The following is a 24,297-nucleotide window of genomic DNA, read 5'->3' as shown; positions in this document are numbered from 1 at the left end:
TGACCTGCAGTCTTCTTCTTGACCTCTCCGCCTCCATCCTACTCCGACCTATCACCCTCACCTTGACCTCTTTCCACCTATCACATTTCCAACTCCCCTCCTCCAAGTCCCTCCTCCCTACCTTTTATCTTCTCCTGCTGAACACTCTCTGCTCATTCCTGAAGAAGGGCCTGTGCCCGAAACGTCGAATCTCCTGTTCCCTGGATGCTGCCTGACCTGCTGTGCTGTTCCAGCAATAAAGTTTCAACTTTGATCTCCAGCATCTGCAGACCTCACTTTCTCCTAATGAGGAGAGGTTGAGTAGCAAAGGTCTGTACTCATTGGCGGTTAGAAGAATGAAAGGTGATCTTGTTGAAAGCAAATGTAAATACTGCCAATCATCGTAAAAATTAATGTGGTTCACCAGTATCATTTAATGGAAGTAACCTTACCCAGTCTGGTCTACATGTGATTCCAGACCCACGGCAATGTGGTTGACTCTAAACTTACCCTCTGGGCAATTTGGGACAGGTAATAACTGTTGGCCCAGACACTAACATCCACATCCTGAATGAATTATAGAAAAACAAGCTTCTTAACTTGCATTGGGTAGCACGGTGGTTCAGTAGTTAGCACTACTGCCTCATAGCGCCAAGGACCCAGGTTTGATTCCTGCCTTGGGCGACTATCTGTGTGGAGTTTGCATGTTCTCCCCGTGGGTGTGCTCCGGTTTCCTCCCACAGTCCAAAGATGTGCAGGTCAGGTGAATTGGCCATGCTAAATTGCCCGTAGTATTAGGTACATTAGTCAGGGGTAAATATAGGGTAGGGGAATAGGTCTCGGTGGGTTAGTCTTCGGAGGACCAGGGTGGACTTGTTGGGCCGAAGGGCTTGTTTCCACACTGTAGGGCATTTAATCTTAAGGGGATTGGTGCTGAGAGGTTGTTCTCCTTGTGAGACCGTCTAGGACCAGAGGGCATCTTCTCAGAGTAAGAGAGTCCCTATTTAAGACAAAAATGAGGAGGATTTTTTTTCTTTCAGAGGAAGTAAATCTGTAGAATTCTTTACTGCAGAGGGCTCTCAAGGTTGTGTCACTAACTATATTCAAGGCTCAGACTAGATTGATTTTTATTCAGTAGGGGAATCAGAAGTTAGTTACTGTATGAGGAAATGCAGGAAAATGGAGTTGAGGATGATCAGATGAGCCATGATCTCATTGAATGGTGGAGCAGAACAGTGTGGGTTATTCTGCTCTGTCCATGAAATTATTGAGAAAATAATTATCATCTACTCAATTTGCTCTAATTTAGCAGATGTTTGTTTTGGAGGTCTGAATTATAGAATGATATAACAGGGAAGGAGGCCATTTATCCCATGGTGTTCATACTACCCCTTGGCTGGAGCTATTTAAATAATCCTCTGCTCTGGCACATCAGTTTTTTGCCCTTTATGAAACTTTCTTGCCGCTGAGAGAGAATTTTCCAAATCTGACTTGATATCTGGGGCACATTGTTTGGAAGTGGCTTTCTACTGTTCTGTTTCTAAGTGTTAGAAAAGCATCTCAGGGGCACAGAAAGTGCTTCATTTTATTTGAATTGACAGCAAGCTATTATTTTGTATTATTTCGCTTCGATGCAGTGTTGAAACCTGTGGTTATTGCTAGTCACCAGTGAACTTCAGGCTAGTATCCTTCCATCTATTCCCCACCCCAATCAAAAACACATCTCACAGGGGAAAGACATATCCAGCCCCAAATTAGGGTAATAATTGGCTGTTTGGAAATATCACAGAGCAGCCTGCGGTGATTTGATCTTTATTAAGTCTCTCTGTCTCCGTAAAGACAGGAAGTAATCATAGAATCAAACACTACTGTTTCTTTACAGACAAATACTTCACCCACTATCCTCAAAGAGGGAACATTTCCACTGATCTTTGTCTCCCTCTGATTTTTGTATCTTACAAATTATTTGTCTCTGAAACATAATGACAAATAACATATTCTCAACAGAAACCAAATCATGCCTAGGTCATTCTTTCTCAAATTGTAAATAACTCTGAACAGTTTTGGTTTGCGTTTGATTCAATTTGATTTATCGTTGTCCCTTGTACAAGTTAGAGTGAAAAGTATTGTTTTGCGTGCTACCCAGACACATCATACCTTACATAAGTTCATCAGGGTAATAGAAGAGATTGCAGAATATAGTGTTACTGCTAGAAGGGGCAGAGAAAGGTCAACTCTAATAGCTGAGAGGTCCATTCATAAGTCTGATAACAGCAGGGAAGAAGCTGTTCTTGAATCTGTTGGTACCTGTTTTCAAACTTTTATATCTTCTACCCCAATGGAAGAGGGTGGGAGAGAGTATAACCAGGGTGGGAGGGGTCTTTGATGACCTTGTCTCCTTTCCCAAGGTCGTAGGAAGTGTAAATAGAGTCAACAGAAGGAAGGTTGGTTGGGTGATGGACTGGCCTGTGTTCACAAAACTCTCTGTAATTTCTTGCAGTCTAAGAGCAGTTGCCATACCATGCTGTGATAGATTCAGAATTGGATACTTTCTATGGTGCATCTATAAAAATTGGTAATGTATATTGAGTAAAATTTAAAGCAGCATTGATTTCCTGATAAAGTACCAGGCTACGTTTGGTATCAAATTATCACTTACAAACATCTAAACTGATATCCCAAACTTATATCATGGAGCAAAGCTCACACTCCCACTTTATCTTTATCTGAGGACAAAATAATTGCAGAAAAAAAAACATAGTGTTTGGGAAATGTTTATTTCTAACTTTTCTACCTTGAAATTCTGGGGATACATAGTCTTGTTTGTCAACTTGTTTCTTCTGTCTTTATTGGCTTTGGGTTCAACTTGATGTATACTACACCTCGCAAACCCACCCCCTCAACTATCGATAAGCACAAGAGCAGCAGATACATGGGGATGCCACCATTTGCAAGTTCCCCTCTGAGCCACACACCGTCCTGACTTGGAAATGTATCACCATTCCTTCACTATTACTGGGTTAAAATCCTGGAACTCCCTCCCTAACAGTTGTGGGCTGCAAGGACTGCAGTGGTTACAGGCAGTTGGCTCATCTGATGCTGGTAGTGACCTACAATGAATCCTGCCCTAGCCAGCGACACCAATTTCAGTTGAAAAGAAAAGAAATGTGCATTTTAAACGTGTTATTTAATCTTCCTATTTTATTTTATGCTTTTTTTTTAAATTCACTCAAAGGATGTGGGCATCAGTGGCTGGGCCCAGCATTTATTGCCCGTCCCTAGTTGCCCCTTGAGAAGGTGGGAGTGAGCTGCCTTCTTGCACTGCTGCAGTCCATGTGCTGTAGGTAGACCCACAATTTCCTTAGGGAAGGAAATCCAGGATTTTAATCCAATGACACTGAAGGAATGACAATATATTTTCAAATCAGGATGGTGAAAGTTGTGGAGGGGAACTTGTGGTGATATTCCCATGTAACTGCTGCCCTTCTAGATGGCAGAGATTGTGGATTTGAAACATGAACGTCTAAGAAGTCGTGGTGAATTTCTGCACTGCATCTTGCTGCTACAGAGCGTTGGCTGACAGGGGAATTATCTTCATTAATTACCTGAAAGGATCAGCATTTGATTCTCTTCCATGTAACTAGTTGCTGAGTTGTATTGGGGGAGAAAGGATTGGGGGGTGTACCTTGTTTAGAGGAGGAATCAATTTCCCCCAAGCCATCCCTTTGTACAAGGGTGTTCCAGAGAGGTGGGTGAAATTGCCTCCGCACTGGGGGGCTGTTATGGGGACAGGACTCATATGATGAGTACATACAGCGTGAGCGATCAAGTCTCCACAAAGACCTCATTACAGAGAACTGTGTTCTTCACCATGTCTGCTCTTGTTTTACATGCAACAGCCATTGGCCAGGTTTCCATGACAATCATTTGAGCACAAAGATGTAAATTGAATTTTATTTATGTTCAGTCACCCTTTCAACAGACAAGTAATATTCAGGTCGAGATTTGAAGGAATTTTCTTTATGGTAGTTGCGAAGAGATGAAAAGCAGATTTGAGATCTGCAAATAATCAGAAAGCTAATGGAAAGCAACTGTATGAAATCAAATCTAATTTTTACAACGTTCAGGTTTGTTACTGCGGTGAAGACTCCGAATGGCGTAAAGAGGGAAAGTACAGCAAGTGGTTTCCTGGTTTATCATAACCTTCACTGCAGTTGACTCTTGAGTGATGACAACCAAACATGGCAACATGCTCTATTCAGAGCCCTCAGTGAAATTGGGAGAATTGTCATAAAGGTTTTTGATTGAGATCGCTGGACAAATCTACAGGCATCTCGTGAGGATGTGTAACTCAGTGGGAACATGCATGAGGATTTATTGAGTTAGGTGTGGATGTGTTTTTGAACCCCACTGAGACTGTAGCTTCCTCCGATCTGAAGTCCCGTAGCAATAACCATTAAGGACATACAAAATAACAAGTGTCAGGGAACATCCTCTGTGGACACCACTAGCCCACATCCCACCTACACACATATACACGCACTCACATATATACACACACATATACCCACTCACACACACACACTCATACTCAAACAGATATACACATACACACACTCTCTCTCACGCAGTCACACACTCACTCATACACTTTCAGACTCACATTCAGACTCACATACTCACACACACTTACATGCTTACTCATACACTCTCAGACTCACGCTCACATGTGTGCACACACACTCACTCACTCATATACACACTCAAATGCAGGTGGACACACACACTCACACACACACACTCACACACACTCACACACACACACAGACCCACCTATTTAATCACCAACACAACAGAATCTCCAAACATGCCTGTATCCTTGAACCTGCCTTGAAATATTCCCTAGATGGAAATGGATGCTCAGCCATAATTTCATAGAATAGCAGAGTGAGCTTGAGGGACTGAATGGCTCACTCCTGCTCCTATTTCTTAACCTTCCCAGCTCTCTGACACAGCTAAAACAGCAAAGGAACTATAATGCTTTGGATTCTTACAATTATTGTTGAACCCTGTAACTGGCTTAGTTTGAGATTGACTAGATTTTACACATCGTAAAGTCTGACTGTTCGAATCATTGGATATTATTCTCATTGAGTAGCTTGTTTATGAAGATCCATTTGTCTACGTGAGGTGATTGGTGTGTTATTTACATGGGATTATAAACAGCAGGCTATAACGATAACCTTGAATAGGTTCATTATGTCAGCAGATGTGTTTCCAGTTTAAACATTTGAGGTGTCTCCATCAGCTCCCGGGATTGCCACATACATGATTCTGAAAGATCGACCCAGCTCAGCATTCAAGCCTGAGCTGGATTGGAGCCAAGGTTGACAGAGTTTGCTCATTTTGCCTCTGCCTTTGCATAATCCTAAAGCTCCTGCTCAAATCCTGCAGCGACATTACCTTTAAAAATAATGAGTTCTATTAACATCGTGTACCATATGTTTTGTGTCCCAGGAGGAATTATATAAGATCCGAACAGATGCAGCTCCCCAGCAATAACATCCATTGCTTCCATTAAATCAATATATGTTCTTTATTTCTTCATGGATATGGGTATTGCCAGCCATTAGCACTTACTACTTGTCCCTAATTGCCCTGCAAGAGGTGGTGATGAACTACTTTCCTGAACCATTAGGATGTAGGGACTCCAATGGTGTTTTTAGGGGGGGAATTCAAGGATTTTTGACACAGAAGAAATGGCGATGTATTTCCAAGTTAGGGTGGCGAGTGGTTTGGAGGAGAATTTGCAAGGGGTGGTGTTCCCCTGTATCTATTGCCTTCTAACTGTTAGAGGTTATGGTTTTAGAGGGTGCTGTTGTAAATGGTACATACTGTGTGTGATGATTGAGTGACTGAGTGTTGAAAAAGGTGGAGGGACTGCCAAGAAAGCGATTTGGAGATGCCGGTGTTGGACTGGGGTGTACAAAGTTAAAAATCACGCAACACCCGGTTATAGTCCAACAGGTTTAATTGGAAGCACACTAGCTTTCGGGGCTTCGCTCCTTCATCAGGTGATTGTGGAGGGCTCAATCCTAACACAGAACTTATAGCAAAAATTTACAGTGTCATGTAACTGAAATTATACATTGAAAAATTGATTGTCTGTTAAGCCTTTCATCTGTTAGAATACCATGATAGTTTCACTTCTTTCATGTGTAAATCACAAAACCTTTTTTTTAACAAGTTGCATTCTCGGGTTAGCTGTTAACAATGGTGATAGCGAGACAACATGTTGAAGGTGTTGGCCCCCTGTGTTCTCTGTCTATGCTATGATGTTTAGATTGATTCTAATCTAAAAAGTGAGATAATGGAGTTTTACATGAATTCATGCAGTTTTTGAGCAAAGTGCAATGTAACTCTGCAAGTACAAATTCACCCCCCAAAATATATGTGTGCATGTGGGTCTTTGTCTGTGTGTGTGTGTGCCTGTCTGGGTTGGGGGTTGTGAGTGTGAGAGAGCGTATGTGTGTGTGTAGTGAGTGCAGTGTGTCTTAAGTCTGTGAGGGGGTGCATGCGTGAGTGTGGGAGTGTGTGTGTCTGTAAGGGTGTGTGTGGGTGTCTGTGTGCACGTCTGTGTGTACCTGTGTCCGTGTGTATGTGTGTATAGGAGTGCCAGTGTGTGTGTGTGAGAGTGTGTGTGTATAGGAGTATCTGTGAGTGTGTACAGTGCAATGGTGATCACCTGTAATGTGACATGAACTCAAGGTCCCGGTTGAGGCCCTCCCTATGGGTACTGAACTTGGCTATCAGCCTCTACTTGGCCACTTTTCTCTGCTGCCTGTCCCGAAGTCCACTGTGGAGGATGGTCACCCGAAGGTCCGAGGTGAATGTCCTGGACCACTGAAGTGTTCCCCAACTGGGAGGGAACCCTCCTGTCTGTTGATTGTTGTGCGGTGCCCATTCATCCGTTGTTGTAGCCTTTGCTCGGTTTCCCCAATGTACCATGCCTCCGGGCATCCTTGCCTGCAACGTATTAGATGGACAACGTTGGCTGAGTCACATGAGTACCTGCCATGTACAAGGTGGGAGGTGTCCCCATGCGTAATAGTGGTATCTATGTCCACACTCTGACACGTCTTGCAGCGTCCACCGTGACAGAGTTGTATGGAGTTGTCCTGAGAGCCGGGCAGCTTGCTACGAACAACAATCTGTTTGAAGTTCATGTAAAACTCCGTTATCTCACTTTTTAGATTAGAATCAATCTAAACATCATGGCATAGACAGAGAACACAGGGGGCTAACACCTTCAACATATTGTCTCGCTATCACTTTTGTTAACAGCCAACCCGATAATGCAACTTTTAAAAAACAGGTTTTGTGATTTACACATGAAAGAAGTGAAACTATCACTATATTCTAACAGATGAAAGGCTTAACAGACAATCAATTTTTCAATGTATAATTTCAGTTACATCACATTGTAAATTTTTGCTATAAATTCTGTGTGTTAGGATTGAGCCCTCCACTATCACCTGATGAAGGAGCGTTGCTCCGAAAGCTAGTGTGCTTCCAATTAAACCTGTTGGACTATAACCTGGTGTTGTGGGATTTTTAACTTTGCCAAGAACGTGGGCTGCTTAGTCCTGGATGGTGTTGAGCTTCTTGAGTGTTGTTGAAACTGCACCCATCTAGGCAACTGAGGTGTATTCCATCACACTGCTGCCTTTATGCCCTGTAGGTAGTGGACAGGCCTTGGGATCAGGAGGTGAAATGCTCATCACAGGATCCCCAGCCTCTGACTTGCTCTTGTAGCCAAATTATTTAGGGGCCATTATTCTTTCACATCTGACAGAATGGCGATAGCCACCTTTATGGTCTAGCCCAAAGAGTCTTGTTGAGTAAACATTATGAAGTTTATTACATTACAGCAAATATGTACAGATTGCATGTATCTGATTTATATTACTACAGAGACTACTAGGATCACAGGAGTACCAAGTGAGTCCCCTTACAAACTTCTTTACTCTCTGCAAGTCTTTGTACCACTAGGTCATGTTTACTGCACCCAGTCAAGTATTATCCCCTTCCAACCCTTCCCAGACCCAATATTGGTCCAGTTCAGTTTTTGGATTTGTTCCTGAAGAAGGGCTTATGCCCGAAACGTCGATTCTCCTGTTCCTTGGATGCTGCCTGACCTGCTGCGCTTTTCCAGCAACACATTTTCAGCCCAGTTCAGTTTTTGGTCACTTGTAACCCCAGAACTTGGATGGTGCAGTCATCAATTGTAATCACGCCACTGAATGTCAAATAAAGGAAAATGATTGGATTCTCCCTTGTTGAAGATGCTCATTGCCTGGCACTTGTGTGGCATTAATGATACTTGTCAAGTGTCAGCCAAACCTGGACATCATCCTGATCTTGCTACATTTGAACATGGACTGCTTCAGTATCCAAGGAATTGCGAACGATACTGAACATTGTGTAATCATCAGTGAACATTTCCACTTCTGACCTTACGATGGAGGGAAGGTCATTGATGAAGCAGCTGAAACTGTTTGGGGCAAAGATATTACTCAGAGGAAATGAGTTTTCAATATAAACTATCAGTGCAGAGGTTGGGAAAGTGAGGGATATTTGTGACGGAGAGTGATCTTTATCCTATCACTTTAAAGAAATTGAGATGATATCTCTTTCTGTCAGGGTACCTTTCTCATGTAGACCATCTATTTTCTTAGGGTTCACACTCGAGTGATATATTCTGTTTAAAAGTGTGGCCTCCTTGCTTTTTTTGGAATTTTTCCATCCCTCTCTGAAAGGTAACTCTTAGCCTGACATCCTACCAACCTGGAGAGGTCCAGTTGGGAAACTCTGGTGTTAGTTGAGCACAACTGATCCTAAGCTGTATTTTTGGAGTTGATAATCAAAGAAGTTTTGGTATTGTTTTGATCCTGTTTAGGAGGAAAGTTTCCAGACCAGATGTTTGATGATCAGTGACCAATAGCTGGATGAGAATCTCTGAAGCATTTCCATTGAGACTTGAACTTTGACAAATTTCTGGTTGTTTGAACCATTGCCTGATTATTTTGGATTTGTATTTCAAGCAGAGCTTTCATCTAAATGCATTCAAACAAAATCTTAACATTTATTTGGTTTTTAGAGTCATCCTATGCTCCAGTAGCTCTCAAGATGGTTTCATTGCACCTCCAAATAAGATGTCAGAGAGCTTTTGGAATGTTATTAATGTTTCCATTGTGATGCTAAAGCATGTATTAAGCTGTACATCAGAAAACACAGAGAGCATTGTAAGCTTAGATGTGTGTCAGTCAATGTAACATCACAATCACCAAACTAGCCTGACAGTAACATCAAGTTAATGATGAATGAATGAGTGAATGGGTGCAGAGAGAGAACCGCTGTCACCTAGCAAAGAGGATAACTGAAAGACTAATTGAGGACTGTCAAAGGGAAAGAAAGAAAATGCAAGGATCGGCACTGAGTCCACATTTTGCCTTGGAAACCCTGAACCATCATATTGAAAGCAAGTAATCTTGAGCTGACTATGAGTATTCATTTCTCAGTTTGGTACTGACAACAAAGAAGGTGGTGATGACTACATTGGGAAGAAATGGCATCTCTGGGACCTAAGGATGTTTGGCAGGGTGCTCAGTGATATGGGTTGACTTTATTACCATCAGTGCATTGCCTTCTGGGACAATGGTATGATCCTGTAAGTGTGTCTACCAAACACTGTCATGGACTTCCATCATTTCACTGGACCACCTCTAACTTCTATACTTTTATTATCTGAAGGCAGTAAAACTTTTATGTGTTCAAAGATTTTCAGATGAACGGTGATCCTGGTGTATTTGCCAATGATGTGTCAAAGTCATATATCACACGTCTACTTTCTCACATTAATTGTGCAGCATAGGAATCTCACATTTTAGGTTCATTTCAGCATCTTTTGGTGGGAGCCACTCTCCCCAGTATTGCAGAGCACTCTCATTCTTCCCCTAGTCATACAATCTATTCAGCTTTCATCCCACTGGCTTGGCTTTACCTCATAATATTCCATCATGTACAAAGATCAGCGCAGCACTGGAACAGGCCCTTCGGCCCAACAAGACTATCTTAATATATGACACCTTTCTAAACTAAATTCTGTTTAGAGAGTCATAGGGTCATACAGCACAGAAACAACCAGGCCATGCCAACCATAATCGCAAACTGAACTAGTCTCACCTGCCTGCTCCTGACCCATACACCTCCAAATGTTTCCTATTCATGAACTTATCTAAATGTCTTTTAAACATTGTAACTGCATCCGTATCCACCACTTCCTCTGGCAGCGTATTCCAGACACTTACCACCCTCTGTGTAAAACACCTGCCTCACACATCTCCTTTAAACTTACCCCGTTTTACCTTAAACCTATGTCCCCTCCTAATTGAGATATCTACTCTGGGAAAAAGACTCTGACTATCCATTCTATCAACACCTCTCATAATTTTGTAAATGTCTATCAGGTCCCCGTATGTTTAAGTGAGAACCTGATGTGGAGGTCAATGTAGGCAGACAGTCCATGTAATATTTTATAAATTCCTACTTTAGAAATAGAACCAGACTGACTCAAGATTGGGATACAGAGAGACTCTAAACGCACACCTTTAATACATTGGCTGAGCTGAGATGTCACCTTTTTTTTATAAAACCTTAAGTTAACCTGAAGGTTTATTCATGGGCGGCACAGTGGCTCATTGGTTAGCACCGCTGCCTCACAGCGTCAGGAACCCAGGTTGGATTCCAGCCTTGGACGACTGTCTGTGTGGAGTTTACACATTCTCCCCGTGTCTGCGTGGGTTTCCTCCGGGTGCTCCGGTTTCCTCCCACAGTCCAAAGATGTGCAGATCAGGTGAATTGGCCATGCTAAATTGCCCGTAGTGTTAGGTGCATTAGTTAGAGGGAAATGGGTCTGGGTGGGTTACTCTTCAGGGTGTTGATGTGGACTGGTTGGACCGAAGGGCCTGTTTCCACACTGTATGGAATCTCATCTCAAGAACTTCTGAAAAGAGGTTCTGGGACTTACGCATTAATGAACTGAAACCTGCAACCCATTCTAAAAGATGAAAGACTTAGCAACGTATCATAGAACATAGAACAATACAGCACAGAACAGGCCCTTCGGCCCACAATGTTGTGCCGAACATTTGTCCTAGCTTCAGCACCCATCCATGTACCTATCCAATTGCTGCTTAAAGGTCACCAATGATTCTGACTCTGCCACTCCCACAGGCAGCGCATTCCATGCCCCCACCACTCTCTGGGTAAAGAACCTACCCCTGACATCCCCCCTATACCTTCCACCCTTCACCTTAAATTTATGTCCCCTTGTAACACTCTGTTGTACCCAGGGAAAAAGTTTATGACTGTCTACTTTATCTGTTCCTCTGATCATCTTATAAACCTCTATCAAGTCACCCTCATCCTTCGCCGTTCCAATGAGAAAAGGCCTAGCACTCTCAACCTATCCTCGTACGACCTATTCTCCATTCCAGGCAACATCCTGGTAAATCTTCTCTGCACCCACTCCAAAGCTTCCACATCTTTCCTAAAGTGAGGCGACCAGAACTGCACACAGGTACTCCAAATGTGGCCTAACCAAGTCCTGTATAGCTGCAACATCACCTCACGACTCTTGAATTCAATCCCTCTGCTAATGAACGCTAATACACCATAGGCCTTCTTACAAGCTCTATCCACCTGAGTGGCAACTTTCAAAGATCTATGCACATAGACCCCAAGTTCCCTCTGCTCCTCCACCTTACTAAGAACCCTACCGTTAACCCTGTATTCTACATTCTTATTTGTCCTTCCAAAATGGACAACCTCATACTTGACAGGGTTGAACTCCATCTGCCACTTCTCAGCCTAGCTCTGCATCATATCTAAGTCCCTTTACAGCCGACAACAGCCCTCCTCACTATCCACAACTCCACCAATCTTCGTATCATCTGCAAATTTACTGACCCACCCTTCGATTCCCTCTTCCAAGTCATTAATAAAAATTACAAACAGCAGAGGACCCAGAACTGATCCCTGCGGAACTCCACTTGTACGTGGGCTCCAGGCTAAATATTTACCATCTACCACCGCTCTCTGACTTCGACCGGTTAGCCAGCTTTCTATCCAACTGGCCAAATTTCCCTCTATCCCGTGCCTCCTGACTTTCCGCATGAGCCTACCATGGGGAACCTTATCAAATGCCTTCCTAAAATCCATGTACACTACATCCTCTGCTCTACCCTCATCCACATGCTTGGTCACCTCCTCAAAGAATTCAATAAGACTTGTGAGGCAAGACCTACCCTTCACAAATCCGTGCTGGCTGTCCCTAATCAAGCATTGTCTTTTCAGATACTCATAAATCCTATCCCTCACTACCCTTTCCATTACTTTGCCTACCACCGATGTAAGACTAACTGGCCTGTAATTCCCGGGGTTATCCCTATTCCCTTTTTTGAACAGGGGCACAACATTCGCCACTCTCCAGTCCCCTGGTACCACCCCCATTGATAGTGAAGATGAAAAGATCATTGCCAACGGTACTGCAATTTCCTCTCTTGCTTCCCACATAATCCTAGGATATACCCGTCAGGCCCGGGGGAACTTGTCTATCCTCAAGTTGCTCAAAATGCCCAACACATCTTCCTTCCTAACAAGTATCTCTTCTAGCTTACCAGTCCGTTTCACACTCTCCTCTTCAACAATACGGTCCCTCTCATTTGTAAATACTGAAGAAAAGTACTCATTCAAGACCCCTCCTATCTCTTCCGACTCAATACACAGTCTCCCACTACTGTCCTTGATCGGACCTACCCTCGTTCTCGTCATTCTCAGGTTTCTCACATACGCATAAAATGCCTTGGGGTTATCCTTGATCCTACCCGCCAAAGATTTTTCATGCCCTCTCTTAGATCTCCTAATCCCTTTCTTCAGTTCCCTCCTGGCTATCCTGTATCCCTCCACTGCTCTGTCTGAACCTTGTTTCCTCAACCTTATGTAAGCCTCCTTCTTCCTCTTTACAAGACATTCAACCTCCCTCGTCAACCAAGGTTCCCTCACATGACCATCTCTTTCCTGCCTGACAGGTAGATACATATCAAGGACACGTCGTATCTGTTCTTTGAAAAAGTTCCACATTTCAATGACATCCTTCCCTGACAGCCTATGCTCTCAACTTATGCTCCTCAGATCCTGTCTTACAGCATCGTATTTACCCTTCCCCCAATTGTAAAACCTACCCTGTTGCACGCACCTATCTCTCTCCATAACCAAGGTGAAAGTCACAGAATTGTGGTCACCATCACCAAAATGCTCACCCACTAACAAGCCCATCACTTGTCCCGGTTCATTACCGAGTACCAAATCCAATATGGCCTCCCCTCTGGTCGGACAATCTACATACTGAGTTAGAAAAGCTTCCTGGACACACTGCACAAACACCGCCCCATCCAATCTGCTTGATCTAAAGAGCTTCCAATCAATATTTGGGAAGTTGAAATTGCCCATGACTACTACCCTGTGGCTTCTGCACCTTTCCAAAATCTGTTTCCCAATCTGTTTCTCCACATCTCTGCTGCTATTGGGGGGCCTATAGTAAACACCCAACAAGGTGACTGCACCTTTCCTATTTCTGACTTCAGCCCATACTACCTCCAAAGTCAGATCCCCCTCGAACTGCCTTTCTGCAGCCATTATACCATTTCTAATTAGCAACGCCACCCCCCCTCCTTTTTTTACCACCCTCCCTAATCTTACTGAAACATCTGTAACCAACAACCGTTCCTGTCCCTCTTCTATCCACGTTTCCGTGATGGCCACAACATCGTAGTCCCAGGTACCGATCCACGTCTTACGTTCACTCATCTTATTTCTGATACTCCTTGCGTTGAAGTATATACCCTTGAACCCATCTCTGTGTCCGCAAGTATTCTCTGTCAGTGCTACCTTCTCCACAGCCTCCCTACATTCTTGGACATCCTAAAAAACAGCTAGCCTACTTGCTGGCTATCATTTCAGTTGCATGACACTGAGATCTTTTGCTTTAAATTCTATCTCTTTTGATCCTGCTCCGCAGCTACCTGATGAAGGAATAGTGCTCCAAAAGCTAGTGATTACATAGAGTCATAGAGATGTACAGCACGGAAACAGACCCTTCAGTCCAACTTGTCCATGCTGACCAGATATCCCAACCCAATCTAGTCCCACCTACCAGCACCTGGCCCATATCTCTCTAAACCCTTCCGATCCATATACCCATCTAAATGCCTCTTAAATGTTGCAATTGTACCAGCCTCCAACACTTCCTCTGGCAGCTCATTCCATACACGTACCACCCTCTGTGTGAAAAAGTTGCCTCTTAGGTCTCTTTTATATCTTTCTGCTCTCACCCTAAATCTATGCCCTCTAGATCTGGATTCCCCGACCCCAGGAAAAAACTTTGTCTATTTATCCTATCGATGCCCCTCATAATTTTGTAAACTTCTATAAGGTCACCCCTCAGCCTCTAACGCTCCAGGGAAAACAGCCCCAGCCTGTTCAGCCTCTCCCTATAGCTCAAATCCTCCAACCATGGCAGCATCCTTGTAAATCTTTTCTGAACCCTTTCAAGTTTCACAACATCTTTTCATTGGAAGGAGACCAGAATTGCAAGCAATATTCCAAAGTGGCCTAACCAATTACTTGTACAGCCGTAACATGACCTCCCAACTCCTGTACTCAATACTCTGATCAATAAAAGAAAGCATACCAAACGCCTTCTTCACTATCCTATCTACCTGTGACTCAACTTTCGAGGAGCTATGAACCTGCACTCCAAGGTCTCTTTGTTCAGCAACACTCCCTAGGACCTTACCATGTTCCCCCATAATGAGTACTCTTTGCAATTGTTATCAATCGTCAGGTCTGGGGCAAAAGGCAGCATTGCAAAGTTCATGGATGGTATGATACATAACGAAAGAGTAGACATGATGAAAATAGAGGATGGTGGAATGGGCAATAATGTGGCCAAAGATTGTGTTGCTGGAAAAGCACAACAGATCAGGCAGTATTTGAGGAGCAGGAGAATCGATGTTTCGAGTATTACCCCTTCATCAGGAATGAGGCTTGTGAGCCGTGGGGTTGGAGAGATAAATGAGAGGGGGGGGGGGTGGAGCTGGCAGGAAGGTAGCTTGAGAGTGCGATAGGTAGGTGGAGGTGGGGGTGAAGGTGATAGGTCTGAGAGGAGGGTGGAGCAGAAAGGTGGGAAGGAAGATGGAAAGGTAGGACAGATCAAGAGCGTGGTGCCGAGTTGGAAGGTTTGATCTGGGATAAGGTGGGGGGAGGGGAAATGAGGAAACTGGTGAAATCCACATTGATCCCATGTGGTTAGAGGTTCCCAAGGTGTAAGATGGGAATAACATGGCCAGTGGGATTCAGTGCAGAGAAGTGTAACTTTGGAAGAACAAATATGGAAAAGCAGTAAACTACAAATGCTTGATTTTAAAAAGTTCAAATGAGCAGAGTGATCTTGGTGTCCATATTGCCAAGTACTTAAAGCTTAAATGAAATGTTGATAATGTAGAATACTTGTAGATAAAGAAGAGAGTGGTCCTAAGGGAAGAATACTAAACTGGGTTAAGGCCAATTATATCAAAATTAGGCAGGAGCTGGGAAATGTGGATTGGACACAGTTATTTGAAGGGAAATCCACATTTGAGATGTGGGAGGCTTTCAAAGATAGGTTAAAGATTGTGCAGGATAGGCATGTCCTGTTGAAGGTAAAGGATAGGAAAGGAAAGATCCATGAATCGTGGATGACAGGAGAAATTGTATTCTGGATCAGTGGTGCTGGAAGAGCACAACAATTCAGGCAGCATCCGACGAGCAGCAAAATCGACATTTCGGGCAAAAGCCCTTCATCATTCCTGATGAAGGGCTTTTGCCCGAAACGTCGATTTTGCTGCTTGTCGGATGCTGCCTGAATTGTTGTGCTCTTCCAGCACACCGATCCAGAATCTGGTTTCCAGCATCTGCAGTCATTGTTTTTACCTAGGAGAAATTGTATGACTAGCCAAGAGGAAAAGGGAAGCGTACATAAGGTCTAGGCAGCTAAGAACAGAACAGGCCCTGGAGGAATATCGGAAGAGTAGGACAAGTCTTAAACAAGGAATCAAGCTGGCTAAAAGGGGTCATGAAATAGCTTTACTAGCAGAATTAAGGAAAATCCCAAAGCATTTTATTCTTATATAAGAAGCAAGTGGGTAACTAGAGAAAGGATTGCTCCACTAAAAGATAATGAAGGAAGGCTGTGTGTCGAACCTGAGAAAATGGGTGAGATTCTGAATGATTACTTTGCATCAGTGTTCACTGAGGAGAGGAACATGATGAATCTTGAGATTAGAGATAGAAGTTTGATTGATCTGGATCATGTTGACATAAGTAGGGAAGATGTGTTGGATGGGCTAGAGGTTATTAAGGTGGACAAATCCCCAGGACCGGATGGGATCTATCCCAGGATGCTGAGGGAGGCAAGAGAGGAAATTGCTGGGGCCCTGACAGATATCTTTGTGGCATCCTTAAGTACAGGTGAGGTGCCGGAGGACTGGAAGGTTGCTCATGTTGTCCCCCTGTACAAGAAGGGTAGTAAGGACATTCCGGGTAACTACAGACCAGTGAGCCTGACATCTGTGGTGGGGAAGTTGCTGGAGAGGGTACTGAGAGATAGGATCTACTGATATTTAGAAAAGAGTGAACTTATCAGTGATAGGCAACATGGTTTTGTGCGGGGGAGATCATGCCTTACCAGCTTAATAGAGTTCTTCGAGGAAGTGACCAAGTTGATAGATGAAGGAAGGGCTGTTGATGTCATATACATGGACTCTAGTGAGGTGTTTGATAAGTGTCCCCATTGAAGACTAATGGAGTAAGTGCAGTCACATTGTCTGCAGGGTGTTCTAGCTGGGTGGATAAAGAACTGGTTGAGTAACAGGAGACAGAGAGTAGTAGTCGGAGGGAGTTTCTCGAAATGGAGAAAAGTGACCCGTGGTGCTCTGCAGGGGTCAGTGCTGGGGTCACTGTTGTTTGTAATATACATAAATGATCTAGAAGAGGGCACTGTTGGTATGATCAGCAAGTTTGCAGATGACACAAAGATTGTGGAGTAGCAGAAAGCATAAGGGACTGTCAGAGAATACAGGAGGATATAGATAGACCGGAGAGTTGGGCGGAAAAGTGGCAGATGGCTTTCAATCCAGGCAAATGTGAGGTGATGCATTTTGGGAAGTATAATTCTAGAGCGAATTATACAATGAACGGAATATCCTTGGGAAAGGTTGATAAGCAGAGAGACCTGGGAGTGCAGGTACATTGTATCCTGAAAATTGCTGCACACGTGGAAAGAGTGGTCAAGAAGGCATATGGTATGCTTGCTTTCATTGGATGGGGTATTGTGTATAAGAGCTGGCAGGTCATGTTAAAATTGTACAAGACATTGGTTCGACCGCATTTAGAGTACTGTGTACAGTTCTGGTTGCCACATTACCAAAAGGATGTGGGCACTTTGGAGAGGGTGCAGAGGTTTACGAGGATGTTGTCTGGTATGGAAGGTGCTAGCTATGAAGAGAGGTTGAGTAGGTTAGGTTTATTTTCACTAGAAAAAAAGAGATTGAGGGGGAACCTGATTGAGGTTTATAAAATCATGAAGGGTATAGACAGGGTGGATAGAGACAAACTTTTTCCCAGGGTGAAGGATTCAGTAATGAGAGGTCACGCTTTCAAGGTGAGAGGTGGAAAGTTTAAGGGGGATACAGGCGGCAAGTACTTCACACACAGGGTGGTGGGTGTTTGGAATGCGTTGCCAGCAGAGGTGGTAGACGCAGGCACGGTAGATTCATTTAAGATGCATCTGGACAGATGCATGAGTAGGTGGGGAGCAGAGGGATACTGATGCTTCGGAATTGACCGACAGGTTTAGACAGTAGATTTGGATCAGCTCAGGCTTGGAGGGCCGAAGGGCCTGTTCCTGGGCTGTAAAGTTTCTTTGTTCTTTGTTCTTTTTCTTTGTAATGGTCAAAACATATACATTACTTGGATTTATAATAAGAGGAATCGACTTTAAAAGCAAAGGGATTGCTTTGGAACTTTCTAACTCATCAGCTATCCCTCAGCTGGAATACCATTACTTAATAAAGGTTTCCAAAATGATGAGTGGTTTTGATGGAGTAAGTAGATGATGAATGCGCTGAATAAAAACAGAAAGAACCACAGATGCTGTAAACCAGAAACCAAGACAGAAATTGCTGGAAAAGCTCAGCAGATCTGGCAGCATCTGTGGAGAGAAATCAGAGTTAATGTTTCAGGTTGAGGGATCCTTCCTCAGAACAGTCCCTCTTGTGAGTGGGTCACGGATTCAAAATCCTTGGGAAAAGATCTAGTCGAGAATTCATTATCACTGGACTGTGAGGATCTGAAATGCTTTTGAATAGATAGTAGAAATGAACTTAAAAGCAAGTGGTATATTGGTTGAGAATGAGGAACTTACTGAGTGATAGGCAAAAGGTGTGCAGGGCTGCAGGACTGAATATAACTGCTCTTTCAAAAATCCAGCTGAGAGCTTTCTTTCTGTGCTGTCAGTTTCTGAGATTGTAATGTTGCTGTCAGCCAAAAGCAATAAGCAACAGAAATGACAGGAGATAAACGTATTTTATGATTTTCTCCTTTATTTAAATTTGTTCTTCAGGCTATACCACATCTATTGCTCACAATTAATACTGAATCCATTAATTATCAATCTCAAAAACAGTGACCTGAGGGTCAATTTGCCTGCAATGGATATAAGGGAACTAGTTGGGTTGTCATAACAATACAGTATTGTCACCTTCGCCTGACACCAGTCTGCAATTGCTTCATTATTGACTTTAATTTCATGACTTGCTATGAGCAGATTTGAACTCTGCTCATACTGCTACGCTGTTAGCACAGTGCCATAAACAGTCAACTATCAAATCTTATACCAATCCACTTTGCTGTGGTGAAGGCGCTGACTCACCTACGGGTTTGGCTTCCCAGGATATGAAGTATTTTTCTATCATATAGCTTGGGTGAAGAAGAACTCTGTTGTTTTTAAGTCATCTTAATCACTCAACACTTGTCTATAAAATTCATCTTTTGGCCACACTCTACATGGTGTACATGGGAATTGATAGGATTTGATAAAGTTGGCACAGAAATACATCAAAGACTAATAAAGGAGCAGTTACCTGGTTACTACGTCTCCAAGCTTATTTGAATTGCATTCGCTTGAGATGCATATCCAGTTGTATCCATTTATCTCATATTTAACACTTGAATTCCCTAAAACTAAAAGTCATGTTCTAAAACATATGAACTAGATTATCACAAGACCCATAATGATTTGGACACTTCCAGCAAACCTCCTATCAACTTTCACAACGTTAAGGTGAACCGTCCCAATTCCTGTGAAGTATCCAGGTAACTCAAGTCCCTCTGCACTAGAACATTCTCATCAATCTTTTCAGCTTCAGTGCAAACCTTTCACCCTTCTTAAAGTGTGGTGCACTGAACTGGGCACGATAGTCCAGTTGTGGCTGTATCATTGTTTTAGAAAGTTTCATCAGAACTTGCTTTTCTACGCTATGTTTCCATTTATAAAGTCAAGCATCCCAAATTTTTTAACCACTTTCTCAATCTGCATCACCACCTTCATAACCTTTGCTCATGTAGCTAAGTCTCTTTGTTGCTGCACCCCCTTTTACAGCTGTACCCTTAATTTTAGATTGTGTCTCCTTGATCATCTGACAAAAAACCTATCACTTCACATTTCTCTGCATTAGGTTTCATTAGCTACTACCTTGCCTGACCTTTCCAAAAGTCAGTCTGTGGACCGGGAGATAGTGAGAACTGCAGGTGCTGGGGAGTCCGTTGATAAAATGTGGAGCTGGAAAAAGCACAACAGGTTAAGCATCATCAGTGGAGGAGGGGAGTCGACTGATGAAGGGTCCCAATCTGAAACGTCAACCCTCCTGCTCCTCTGATGCTGCTTGACCTGGTGTGCTTTGTCCAGCTCCACACTTTATTGACCAGTCAGTCTGTGTCCTTATGAAGTTCCACAATTTTCCTGACAATTCACGATACTTCCTTACATGCCATCTGCAATTTTCTAAACATGTGCACAGTTTGACACACTCCTGGAAGGATTTTGAACATGCAATAGGCCTTTTCAAATTCAGAATTAATGAATGCCGTGTGGAGTCAGTATTTTGTTTTGTCTCTCACTCGTTGGCACATGGGTAAACACACAATTAGGGACATAAGAACAGCAGACGATCACTCCAAACTCTTAAACGTATTCTACTTTACCGTTGGATCTTTGGTGATTTAGCTCCAGGCTCCTGACATTCTTCCCTGACAACAACATATCAACTCAGATGAATGTTTACCTGCAGCTTGGTTCAGTTTTCTTGAACTATGAACTCATTTCACGGAGATGATTACATCATTAGTAAAATGAATACTAATTTTCTCTCAAATGAATTTGCAGAAACTGTAGAGAATAGGAAAATATTTAACCTTTCATCCACACCAGTGATGTTCACATACACTTGCTCTGGTTAACAGGCTCATCCCTTTGCCCTGGCACTGTGTCAGTTACCTGATCATTCTCATGTGTCAGGTACAAAGCTATGCTGGGAGAAAGTGAGGACTGCAGATGCTGGAGATCAGAGCTGAAAAATGTGTTGCTGGAAAAGCGCAGCAGGTCAGGCAGCATCCTAAGAGCAGGCGAATTGGTGTTTCGGGCATAAGCCCTTCTTCAGGAACGTCGATTCTCCTGCTCCTTGGATGCTGCCTGACCTGCTGCGCTTTTCCGGCAACACATTTTTCAACAAAGCTATGTAATTATGGATAATTAATGATGCCACACATTAGTACCTAAACTGCAATATATTTGAATACCTGTTGAAAATCATTTCTGTTAGAATTAAGAAATATTTTAGGTTAAAAACATGAATTGTGTACATTCAGATTTACAATTCGATCTTTACAATTTACTTGGCAAAGGAAGGCAACTGTATCTTAGCTGTTAGTGAAGCCTGTTTGTGCTGTGTTTGACAGCACCTGTGAAATCCTTCACTCTGTGAGGTTTCAATGAGTGTTGATCAGGGATTATTGACCACTGCATTTCTGGTTGCTCTTCTCTTTAAATTGATTCTCATTGTTTGCTTTCCTAGCTCCAGAAGTGCTGGCGCAGAAACCCTACAGCAAAGCCGTGGACTGCTGGTCTATTGGAGTCATTTCTTACATCCTGTGAGTATACCCTCTCCTACAGCAATGTTATCGATGCGAATTCAGAACAACCAATGTCAGTCACATGTGCCCGTGATGCCTTTTGTTCTGTTGTTTGCTGCGAACACACTCTGACAGGTGCCATAAAAACTCTATGAGGTCAAACTAAGTTTCCCAAGAGTTGCTGGCAAGATTTCTGAACTTAGTACATTGGAATCATTAGAAATGTGAAGTGATACAATTTGGGAAACAGAAGAAAAGGAAGCAATGTAAAGATGACAATTCTAACTGCCAAGGGTGGAAGATTAGATTAGATTCCCTACAGTGTGGAAACAGGTCCTTCAGCCCAACAGGTCCACACCGACCCTCTGAAGAATAACCCACCCAGAACTATTTCCTCTGACTAGTGCACCTAACACTAGGGGCAAATTAGCCTGGCCAATTCACCTAACCTGCACAGGGCCTGGACAAGGTGTACATAAATTGTTGAAGGTGAGAAGCCAGATTAAGAAAGTGATTCATAAGGTCAATGGGATCCTGGACTTTTTAAATAGAGGCATTGAATACAAGAGGAAGTTATGATAAACCTTCATAAGATACTAAATAAAAACAAAAGGAACCATGGATTCTGGAAATCAGAAACACAAACCAAAAATGCTGGAAAAGCTCAGCAAGTCTGGCAGCATCCATGGAGAGAAATCAGTGTTAACATTTCGGGTCCGGTGATCCTTCCTCAGAACTGCCAATGTGAACAGTTTCTCTCTATTTACTCTGGTGGGCACCTCAAAATTACAGACTCCTCCATCCTCACAATGCCCTCCCCTCTGGGAAGATCAGCCTCTATTTGTCCAATCGATCCACACAACTGAAGCCCATCACTCCGAAGCCATTCTCGTAGAGCTGAGGTTCTGAGGTTCAGAATCTTCTTCCTGACCTCTCCGCCCCCACCCTAGTCTGACCTATCACCCTCACCTTGACCTCCTTCCACCTATCGCATTTCCAATGCCCCTCCCCCAAGTCCCTCCTCCCTACCTTTTATCTTAGCCTGCTGGACACACTTTCCTCATTCCTGAAGAAGGGCTTATGCCCGAAACGTCGATTCTCCTGTTCCCTGGATGCTGCCTGACCTGCTGCGCTTTTCCAGCAACACATTTTCAGCTCTGAGGAAGGGTCACCTGACCCAAAACGTTAACTCTGATTTCTCTCCACGGCCGCTGTCAGACCTGCTGAGCTTTTCCAGCGATTTCTGTTTTTTGTTTCATCAAACATTAACTTGGCCTCAACTTTGGAGCATTGAACGTTCAGAAGGATGTGAAACCTTTCATGAGAGTGTGAAAAGTCTCGATAAGAATGACTCTCGGGTTGAGGGATTTCAATTGTGTAGATCGAAGGCAGGGGCTGATCCTTCCAGAGCGGAGGGAATTGAGAGGACAGAAGAGTTTAGAATTATGAGGTGCTGTCAGAGTAGGTGGAGAGAAACTATTCACATTGGCAGAAGATTGCAAACAAGAAAACAACAAATTCTGGTGACTGGCAAAAAAAGTGCAACATGTGGAAAAACATTTCAAAATAAGGAGTGGTTAGGATCTGGAATGCACAGAGTGTGGTGGAAGCACATTCAGTTGTGGCTTTCCAAAATAAATTAGACATTTATCTTCAGGGCTACAGGGAAAGGTCAAGGGGCTTCGATAGTTTGGTTCCTCAAGCAGAGAGCCAGCAAACACAATGGTCCAAATGCCCTCCTGTCCTGTTACATTTCTATGATTAGTTATTTGGCATTTTCATAGTTCTTCAAAACAACTCAAGTCCAAAATATTATTACTGACAGAAAACTACTACGACTTCCAGTTTATATCACACAATCCCAGAGAATCTAATGTCAGAAAGGATGGTTGTAAAAGTGAAATAGTTTTTGGCTTGCGTTGCTAAATAATGCTAATAGCTGCTCATATTTCTGTCATGATTTGGAGATGCCGGTGTTGGACTGGGGTGTACAAAGTTGAAAATCATTCAACACCAGGTTATAGTCCAACAGATTTAATTGGAAGCACACTAGCTTTCGGAGCATCGCTCCTTCATTGGGTGATACTACAAACCGACCGACTCCCACAGCTACCTGGACTACACCTCCTCCCATCCTGCCCCCTGTAAAAACGCCATCCCATTCTCCCAATTCCTTCGACTCCGCCACATCTGCTCCCAGGAGGACCAGTTCCAAAAACGCACAACCCAGATGGCCTCCTTCTTCAAGGACCGCAATTTCCCCCCCAACGTGGTCGACGATGCCCTCCACCGCATCTCTTCCACTTCCCGCTCCTCCGCCCTTGAGCCCCGCCCCTCCAACCGCCACCAGGACAGAACCCCACTGGTCCTCACCTACCACCCCACCAATCTCCATGTTCAGCGCATCATCCGCCGTCATTTCCGCCACCTCCAAACGGACCCCACCACCAAGGATATATTTTCCTCCACTCCCCTATCAGCATTCCGTAAAGACCACTCCCTCCGTGACTCCCTCGTCAGGTCCACACCCCCCACCAACCCAACCTCCACTCCCGGCACCTTCCCCTGCAACCGCAGGAGGTGCAAGACTTGCGCCCACACCTCCCCCCTCACCTCCCTCCAAGGCCCCAAAGGAAACTTCCATATCCGCCACAGATTCACCTGCACCTCCACACACATCATCTATTGCATCCTCTGCATCCGATGTGGCCTCCTCTATATTGGGGAGACAGGCCAGCTACTTGCGGAGCGTTTCAGAGAACACCTCTGAGACACCCGGACCAACCAACCCAACCACCCTGTAGCTCAACATTTCAATTCCCCCTCCCACTCCACCAAGGATATGCAGGTCTTTGGACTCCTCCATCGCCAGACCACAACAAAACGACGGTTGGAGGAAGAGCGCCTCATCTTCCGCCTAGGAACCCTCCAACCACAAGGGATGAACTCGGATTTCACCAGTTTCCTCAT

At 43.7% G+C, this 24,297-nt stretch overlaps 1 protein-coding gene across 1 annotated transcript in view; it reads left to right on the top strand.

Annotated features, from left to right (window-relative positions):
- Positions 1-24,297, top strand: part of camk1da (calcium/calmodulin-dependent protein kinase 1Da) — a 475,456-nt gene that overhangs the window by 372,939 nt on the left and 78,220 nt on the right. Inside the window, exon 6 of the mRNA XM_043714161.2 lies at positions 21,270-21,345. Coding sequence (XP_043570096.1) covers positions 21,270-21,345 — 76 coding nt within the window. The remainder of the gene's footprint in view (positions 1-21,269; positions 21,346-24,297) is intronic.

The sequence above is a fragment of the Chiloscyllium plagiosum genome, unplaced genomic scaffold (assembly GCF_037043375.1).
Source record: "Chiloscyllium plagiosum isolate Xiang-an unplaced genomic scaffold, Cpla_swu_hap1 HiC_scaffold_23, whole genome shotgun sequence".
Classification (NCBI taxonomy): domain Eukaryota; kingdom Metazoa; phylum Chordata; class Chondrichthyes; order Orectolobiformes; family Hemiscylliidae; genus Chiloscyllium; species Chiloscyllium plagiosum.
The sequence above is the reverse complement of the archived record's forward strand: the minus strand, read 5'-3'. Positions and strand labels throughout refer to the sequence as shown.